This window comes from Talpa occidentalis, unplaced genomic scaffold (assembly GCF_014898055.3).
Source record: "Talpa occidentalis isolate TD23 unplaced genomic scaffold, MPIMG_talOcc4v2.1 talOcc4.819, whole genome shotgun sequence".
NCBI classification, from domain to species: Eukaryota; Metazoa; Chordata; class Mammalia; order Eulipotyphla; family Talpidae; genus Talpa; species Talpa occidentalis.
Genome location: NW_023605216.1, coordinates 8265 through 17948, shown reverse-complemented (window position 1 = coordinate 17948; position 9684 = coordinate 8265). Strand labels below are relative to the sequence as shown.

General features: G+C 42.4%; 1 protein-coding gene across 1 annotated transcript; it reads left to right on the top strand.

Annotated features, from left to right (window-relative positions):
• Nucleotides 1-1863: 1863 nt before the first annotated feature.
• Nucleotides 1864-4124, top strand: LOC119235036 (protein FAM177B-like; the record flags this gene model as incomplete). The annotated part of the gene is made up of 4 exons (XM_037498073.1): nucleotides 1864-2042; nucleotides 2588-2654; nucleotides 3562-3659; nucleotides 3992-4124. Coding segments are annotated over 4 exons (477 nt in total), but the record flags the coding sequence as incomplete, so codon positions are not given.
• Nucleotides 4125-9684: the final 5560 nt, after the last annotated feature.

The following is a 9684-nucleotide window of genomic DNA, read 5'->3' as shown; positions in this document are numbered from 1 at the left end:
TTTGCTGCTCTGTATACTCATGCATATGTATTTGTTTTTTGCATCCAGCTCTTACTTCTGGGTTTGGTTTCCTTTTTGTTGACATACAGTCTGATATTATTATCTTTCAGTAAAGATGCAGGAATGGTTAGCTCTCAGTTTTTATAAGTCTGAAATTGCGTTATTTTAACTCTCTTAATACTTGGTATGGTGGGCATTGAACTCTTCTTGGCAATAATTAGGTGTTTTGCAATTGTTGTTTCTAGTTTGAAGTCTGGTCTATTTGATATCTCTTTATGAGTTATCTATATGCCTCATCTATGAATTTACAGATTTCTGTGATCTAAATTTTATTTTATTTTCACTAATTCCTCTTAGTATTATTTATATTACTCACATTTGAAGATTTGTGTCTTACCTCAAATATGGAAAATTCATAGCCATTACAACTTTATATAACCTCCTCCATTGTTTCTATTTATTTCTAGAATTTTGAAATTTCTCATCTGCTTTTTTTATTGCATAACTTTTCTTTCCTGTTAATGGAATACAAATTTCACTACCCTGTGTTATCAGAGATATCCTGATTTTTTTCACTATGTTTAATCTCCACGCAACCTATTCTATGTTCACTATATATTTCATTTCTGGAATTTCTATTCAGTTCTTTTTCAAACCTACCTCCCACCTCTGTTTGTCTCTCTGCTACTTACTTCTTTAATGCAAACCAATTTAATGTTCTGCTTGTTTATTTTATCTAGCCTTTCTGTGTTTTTGAACAGGAAGGAGGAGTCTTCCATATCAGCTCAGCCAGCCATATTTGCTGATGTAATCTTAAAATATAGTGTTTTAATTAAGACAATAGTGTGCTTACCATATTAGTGTCTGACACATACACTTTTAATGAAATGATGAGTACTTAATAATAGCTAACTTTTGTTAGCTATTAAAATTTTTTTGTTAGCTATTAGAAATTTTGCTAAAAATTATTGTAAATTTCAGTATCTTGACTCATTTACTCTTCAATTTTATAAGACTGGTATACATTCAAATATATAGTCAGTTTCAACCCTCCCCTGACTCACATTGGAATTGGGACCCAGGACTGAAAAGAACATGGAATTACAAGATTTATATTGTAGATATAGATTTAACTTTAGGAAACTGCCAAACTGTATCCAAATGGACTATCATTTTGCCTTTACACTAGCATTGTGAAAGTTCCAGTTGCTTCACTTACTCCTCAACATTTGGCATTGTTAATCTTTTCAATTTTAGCCCTCTCATGAGCACAATATCTCAATATTGTTTCAATTTGCATTATGACATTGAGCATCTTTTCCAAAGTTTGTTTAACAAACTTTGTTTAAATCTTCTTTAGTAATGATAATGGCAATAAAAAATCCAAATCATCTGCCTATATTTTAATTGAATTGCTTGTTACCTATTGAAATGTAGCAGTTCTTTACATACTCTGAATATAAGTCCTTTACTTGCCAAATATTTTTTACCATCTTTGCAAAGTGTGTATACTCTTAGCCATTACCTGTACTGCCTCTCAATATTTATTGAAGTGATTGAAGCTACTATGATCCCTTCCTATTTGAAGTTTTGGATTTTACAATTAGTAGAGGCTGAGAGAACCCTGCTAAAATTTTGTTTGCAGACAAAAATTTCACATTTCCACTATTTATTGAATCTCTTCTGCTTTTTGCTACAGAGCTAAACAGTCCTCTCTTGGATTTGAAGAACTGATGAGATCACAGCTGTGACTGCCTCTGATATCTGTCTTTACCATCCACTGAAGATAACTAGACCCTTCTCTGCTATACAAATACTACCTCAGAAAACTTGCCCTAAGATAATTTATTTTTAACTTACTAGTTGTTTTGTTTTCTTCTGGAAAAGACAGTATCCAGAAGTTAGAACTAGAAATGAGTGGCCCTTCTAAAAGATCTACTCCCAAAAGAATCATCCATTTTGTTGATGGAGACATCATGGAAGAATACAGTACAGAGGAAGAGGAAGAAAACCAAGAGAGAATGGATTCAACACTTGACCCTGTAAGCTTAGAATATTATATTAGTGAACGTAAGGGATTGGATGAAGTCATACCAGATTTGTAGAAGATACAGTTTTGAGCTAACTCTTTGTTCTCCTTTCTAGATACTTGAACAGTCAGCTCAAAATCTTGATAATTATAGTTTTCTCATCTAATAGCAAAAATGGAATAAGCTTTTTGAAATCTCTAAATGAAAGACTGCAATTACCACTCTTTTTTATGATTTATTTTTATTTATTTATGCATACAAGAACTGGGGTGTAGGCCAGAGGTACAGAGGATGAGAGGATTCACCAGAGACAGAGTGGGGAGCAGAACAGGCAGAGCTACTGAAATATACTGCTGAGGGGAGCAGCGGGAGAGAAAGGAAAAGTCTGCTGTGCTGTGTGGGTCAGCTCCCTGGCTTGGGATGGAACTCATGCTGCAGTGGCTGCTAATAGCTTGATAGCGCTCAGGCTTCAACCCCTGTGTCACCAGGGAGGCCCTTCAGTTACCACTCTTTATATCAATTACTCTAACTTGATTTCTTTCTCTCTCTTTTTCCAGTCTAAACTTTCATGGGGACCCTACCTATGGTTTTGGACAAAGCGAATAGCAAGCATCTCATTTTCAAGTAAGTACCAGTAAGGTTATTTATTTTTTGTCTTTAATTAAGATGGAAAGATCCTCAGGGTTATATGGGATTGCCAATAATTAATATACTCCATGACATTCTGAAGAAGTGATGATTTGATCATTTCTAGCTTTTTGCTTTTATACGTTCGATGCTAAAGGCACAGAACTCACCTCTTCTGACAGACCTTTGCATCTTTTCCATCTTCTTGTTAGTAAACTTATATTTTGTCTTCTTTAAAGCTCTTCCTATTGATCTTAGTTGTTTCCAAAACCAAAAACTGGGTTACTTTTTTATGGGGCAGAACTTCAAATATTTGAAGACAATAAGCAATCCTTTTTGAGTCAACTCTTCAATGGAATAAACTACCCATTATGCAAGCTAAACCTTTGTCCACTCTAACAATCAGAGATGCTATGCTGAGGCTGCCAGTCGCCTCGCTACTCTGACTACAGGCAGACCAGGCAGGCTTTAAACTGCTAAGGGGGAGTTTGTCTGGAAGAATTTCTGACATGCATTTAGGTAATGCTAGATCAAATTTTTGATATAATTTGAAATATGCTAACGCTGAAGATTAATTAATTCCCATGGGGATGGGCAGCATTGATGCTCATTGCTCAGGACGCCTGCTGCACCTGTTCTAATCTGAAGATCTCTGCTGGGATAGTCATCTGGAAAGGGGAGTTTAGATGTGATCCCATGTGAACATAGAAGATTTAACAAGTTTGAGTCCTCGAATTTTTCGAGGCCCCCAGACCAGTTGAAATCTCTTGTCAGCCTTGATGTTATGTATCGTAAAAGATCACTTCTAGGAAGTTTAAACTATTGGCACTTAGAGTTGGCACTAAAGCCAACTCTAAGTTTACTTATGAACTCAGTTTACCAAAATGCTTGTTCTTTCTTCTAGCATGTGACTTCCTTGGTGAAAGATTTGCTGTCTTGTTTGGTCTTAACCAACCCAAGTATCAGTATATGCTAAAACAATACTATCGAACACAAAATGAGGTATGTGACCTCCTGCTGGGTACATTGAGGGCCCTGGGATGGGAGGGTGGTCATTCCTGCTTTGGCCAACAGTGAAGAGCATTTGTCCACCTGGTAATCTCATACCACATACAATTTCACTGAGTTCCTATGGTCAGACTGACTAATTTTCGAATGTGCCCACCCTGTGACACTTTGTATTTGCCTCACACCTGTGAAGTTAGAAAGCCAAATGATGGCTTGTAAAAAGGTCAATGGGTGACCCCTGAGACTGTTTCTCATGCTCCAAGGGCAGGGTTGAAGGTCACAGGGTATTGAATTTACAATTAAATGTTTCCTTCTCTCCACACAAGGAAAGTGACCAGGAAGGTGAAGGGAATGGATCCAAGGCCCAGCCAGCCAGGGCTCCTAATGAGAAGAGTCCCCTGGAAGTTGGGGGCCTCGATTATGGGACCAGAGGACAGGAGTCCCACAGGGCGTTCCCTGGTGAGGGCCTCTTCTGGGGAGGGCAGATTCCAGTTGATAATGGTAGTTCCCTGGATCTCTCTTCCTAGGCCATTGATTTCCATGTTAACAGCATCACAGCTAGTACTTCTGAGCCTGATCTGACCTCAATCTGCTTGTGATTTATCTCCGGTATCCAGGAATTACAAGCAATAATGAGAATAATTCTAGATTATTCTTTTTCAATATAAATTTTTATTTATAAGCCCCCCAACTCAACTCTACCGCAGTGATAGAAGTTGTGTTGGTCAGTTGTGGTCTGTTAGTATTGACATTTGTGCAGTCAGTAGTTTAAATGCCTTAAGGTACTTGGGCTTGGAAGTTTTAGGCTGAACACTTGGTCATGGGACCAGGGTGCAGAAAAAAGCTTGTCTTCAGAAGCAACTATGGACATCATGAAATCTAAATATATTTCCTTTCAAGGTTTGACAAATAGCCTCTTTGGTTTACTTAAGGCTTGTTTCACAATAAACAAGCTTTACTAGTAATGCAGTAAAAATATCAAAGTCACTGGGAATTGGCTGCATTTCTCCCCAAATAATCAAAACATCTAAGCTGAAAAGAAAATATTTGGAAAAATGACCTCGTTAACAAAATTTCAAAACCCAGAATGATCAAACATGGAAGTCATAGCTGGGTAACAGAGATGGTGCTGGCCAGGGGTGGTTGAGATCTACAAGAACAGCCTGGGACTCACAGCTCATGGCTCCAGGCCACCACTTACCAGTGGGTGATATGTGTCCCTATAGCTGAGCCAAGGTCTTTTTTTTTTTGTAAAACAGGGATGGTATTTTTTTTGTTGTTGTTGTTTGTTTCTCTAGGGTTATTGTTAAACAAAATGAGATAATAAATGTGAAAACTTTCAAAATCTGTGAGTATTGCTTGTTAAGACAATCAGTGACTGTGACACATGGTCATACTGAAGGCCCTCAGGGAACCAGGCCTTCTGGAATTCACATCCTCCTCCAGTCCCACCTACACTGACTCTGCGCTTGGCATGTGACTTGCTTTGGCCAGTGAGACATGATGCAAGTGGAAGGCTGATAAACTCCTTGTTGTAAAGAAACTTGGGCTTCTTTTTGAATGACAAGAGGCCGCCGCGTGGAGACAAGCCCCCAAGGATGAAAGAAAGACCATCTTACACATTTCAGCTCCAGCCTAGTTCCCTAGACTACATGGAAGTGATGAACCACACAGCTGAGCCCACTCAACTCATAATAAAATCACAAGAAATAACAATGCAGTCGTCTATAACTAAAATGATAGCTCTAAGAGGTGGGGAAATAGAAATTGATTTGCTGTGAAATCAAGGATGGAAATAAGTCTGGAGAATAAGGTATGCTTGGTAGAACATATCAGAATATTTAGATTATGCTGCATAAACAGACAACCCCCAATCTCGGTGGTTTAAAACAAAATAAGTTTATGTCTTTCTCATGAGACACCGACTCGGTTTGGGTGGCTTCTCGAATGTTCTCCATGAGTTGGCTCAGTGTGATGAGTCTGACCTATGCTTCCTCCCTACCAAGATGCTATCAGGGTTGCTGAAGCAGCAGTGGGCTGGAAAGTGAGGTACTGGCAGCCAGTGTCTCCATTAAGAATGAATCATGTCACTGCGGTTTCTGCTTCTTCCATCAAAGCAAGTCACAATTCACATGAAGGGTATGAACTACCTACAGCAGATGAAAAAGGGAAACACTTTATTCCAGAAGCTTAAGGGATAAATGATTGGCTCAAGAGTCAAAGTGATATTGGTTGAGTCTCAGCTCTGCTGCCTGTTTCTAACCAGGTGGCACAAGTTACTTCTCAGTGTTTCCATTTGTAAAACAGGTTTGATACAGGCATCTCATGGACCTCAGTGTTACATGTTTCAGTAGGTCTAGAACAAATCTGGCAAGCAAATACCTAAGCAACACTCTCTATTTCTCCTCTTTCTTATACCTGAAGATGACCATTGTATATCTATTTTAAGTGAATCTTTATTCTTATTGAGATATAATTGACATATATGTTTATATAATATAAACATATATAATATAAACATAATATATGTCATATCTCAATAAGAATAAAGATTCACTTATATAATTGACATATATAAGCCCATATATAATTGACATATATGTTTATATAATATAAACATATATATATAAACATATAATATATATGTCATATCTCAATAAGAATAAAGATTCACTTAAAATAGATATACAATGGTCATCTTCAGGTATAAGAAAGATGAGAAATAGAGAGTGTTGCTTAGGTATTTGCTTGCCAGATTTGTTCTAGACCTACTGAAACATATAGCACTGGGGTCGATGAGATGCCTCAATATTCCCCCCCACAAAAAATTTTTCTGTCGTGTTGCATAAACTAATGTTCTTCAAATTGGATTTACTTCCTTTTGAAGAACATTAGTTTATGCAACAACGACAGAAAAATTTTTTGGGGGGGTAAAATATGTTTATATTAGTTTCAAGTCTACAATTATCTAGTATTTGTGTATATGTGAAGTTCAGTTAACATCCATCATCTCATATATAATAAATTTTTTCATATGATGGGAACTTGGAGGATGCTGTCCACCACAGTTCCAACCACAGCCAGAGCCAGCCCAAGTGCACTGCTCCCTATTAAAGGCTCCCAAAATGGCCACTCAGCTCTGCCTCCTTCCAGCAGCCCCCTCCTTCAGACCACGGCACTACACAGACATCTTTCCTTCTCTCCTAGCCAGTGTCCAGCCATCAGGGGCCCAGCATAGGCATGATCTGCTCCCAGCCTGAAAGGGGCAACCTGGTAGCCCAAGAGGTGGGGAATGCTGGGCTCAGCCAGCCAAAACTATCCATCCCCCATTCCTCACTGAAGTTATGTGGCCTTTGTGCCCAACAGAACACTTTAAAAGTGATGATATGCACCTCTGAGATAACTCGAAGAGACACACACTATGGCTACTCTTTTGCTCTCTTTTTTAAAAAAAGATTTTATTTATTTATGCATACAAGAGCTGGGGTACAGGCCAGAGATGTGTGTGTGTGTGAGAGGATTCACCAGAGACAGAGTGGGGAACAGAACAGGCAGATTGACCAAAGTACACTGCTGAGGAGAGCAGCGGGAGAGTCAGGAGAGGTCTCTTGTGCCATGTGGTTTGCTCCCTGGCCGGCGATCGAACTCATGCTGCAAAGGCTACGGATTGCTTCATAGTGCAGAGCTTAACCACTTGTGCCACCAGGGAGGCCTCTTTTGCTCTTTTTTTTTTTTTTTTTTGAGACCTCATTCTGTGGGAAGCTAACTGCCGCATGTGAGGCCAATCACCAGCTACAGAGATGTCAAGGTGGTAAAGAATGAGATAACCAGTGAAAAGCTCCTGAGGAATGGAGGCCTTGCCACAGGCTGAGTCCCTGGAAGGGTCGAAATAGCATCCAACCCCTGGAACTAAGTCCTGGCCCCAACAGGGAGGGCTAGCAGGTGCAAACACCCTCGGGTTAGATGCAGGATGCACATGCACACTTTGCTCTCTGCCCCCAGTCCCTGCAGCAAAGGCCTCTCTAGCAGGGGAGCCTCCCAGCAGTCTCTCAGGGAAGGACCCCAGCCAGGCTCTCCCTATCAGGAATTTTTCTTTTATTTATATATTTTTACATCATTGTTCATTTTATTTATTTATTTTTTTTAAAGATTGATTTATTTATTTATACAAGCACTGGGTACAGTCAGAAGCGTGGAGGGTGAGAGAATTCACCAGAGCCAGAGCAGGGAACAGAACAGGCAAACTGACGAAATACACTGCTGAGAGGTGCAGCGGGCGCGGCAGGAGAGGTCTGTCTCGCCATGTGGGACCCTTGCTGGTGGCCAGGGATCGAACTGGCGCTGCAGAAGCTGCGGGCAGCTTCGCAGCCCAGCACTCAACCGCTACGCCACCAGGGGAGGCCCCATTGATCTTTTTAAACAGTATTTGCTCTATAGGGACTTATTTTTTTTAAGATTTATTTATGCATACAAGAACTGGGGTACAGGCCAGAGGTGGGTGGTGAAAGGATTCATCAGAGACAGAGTGGGGAGCAGAACAGGCAGATTTACTGAAATACACCACTGAGGGGAGCAGTGGGTGAGTCAGGAGAGGTCTGTAGCGCCATGTGGGTATCTCCCTGGCCGTGGGATCCAACTCGTGTTGCAGTGGCTGAGAATAGCTTCATAGGTTGCCTCTTAACCTCTTGTGCCACCAGGGAGACCCTCTATCAGGACTTTTAAGGTCCCTCCAGCTGGCCCTCATGCAAAGAGCTGCCTTGAAGTTGGATAGAGTTAGGAATAAGTAGCTGTTTTGTCATAGCCCCCCACCCCAGTCCCACCACCTCCATCGAAACCCACGCCATTGACCAGGCCCTTGAAAGTCATCTAGGCCCCTGCTTCCCGGAACCTCTAGCTATGAGCATGTGCAGCTGGTACCTTGTCTGTAGGTCCAAGGCACCCTGGGTCCACCACCAGACAGGGTCATGGCACCTCCAAGCCAAAAGGGAACATCTCATGGCTTGGGGGCCACCCCGAATTTCAACTGATTCTGTGATGCCAAGTGGCGATAGTTGGTCCCCACTTGGCAGTGCTGCTGCTCGGTTCCCAGGACACTTCCTGAACCAGCACTCACAATGTCTCCCAGCCCAGGCGGCCAATAAAGTTGGCTAAGGGCTTCTGTCAGGTGCAGATGGGACACTGGGCCAAGCCGAGGGGCCCCAAGAACCCTGGGCCTTCCCGACCTAGATCCCAACCTGGGTGCTGGGTGCTGAGCTGGTCCATCGTCCCCTAGTTCCAAATTGCTACGCGCAAGGGCTGCTGGCTCTCCTGCCTGCCCACGCAGCCCAGGGCTCAGAGAGGCCGAGGCTTCCCGGGTCCCTTAGGCAAGGATCCTCTTAGCCCATCCCACAGGCCCTATCAAAACTTTCCAGAGCCCCCGTTCTGCCTTCAGGAAAGAGACACCTTTAGGTTGGATAGGGTTACGAATTAGGAAGTGGTCTTGTCTCCCCCTCCCTCCCCCAAGCTGGAGGCTTTGGTCCAGCCCTTCCCATGCTGTGAACTTTTCCAGATCCGGGCTGGCCAGATGGTTAGCGCGAGCATGCGCTGCAAGCACGGGGTGGATGGCTTGCTAGGCATGGCCGGGTCGCTGGAGGAGACTCCTGGGGGGCAAGCCATGTGCTTGCAAGCACTGTTCTACACAACTGCATGTATTCCCCACGAAGGCTGAGCTGCAAGTTTCTCTACTGCCTTGCCAGGTGAGGGGCTCGCTGCCAGGGGTATCCTCCTAGGGGGTAGGAGGCCCCTGGAGACTTGGTGGCAGAGCAGTGGGACTCAGCACAGCATGTCCATATGGGGCAACATGTAGCTGTGCCTCCATGATATTCCTGGATGGCTTGGGATGGGCTCCCTCTACCCTGGGAGGTTGGGACCTTCCACCCCCGCTTCATTCTTGAGAGTGGGAAGGTCCAGTTGCCTAGGCCTGCTAATGAGTGCTTAATAAGCACCTGTGTGCCTAGCTGAACAGCCTGCCGGGCTCAGA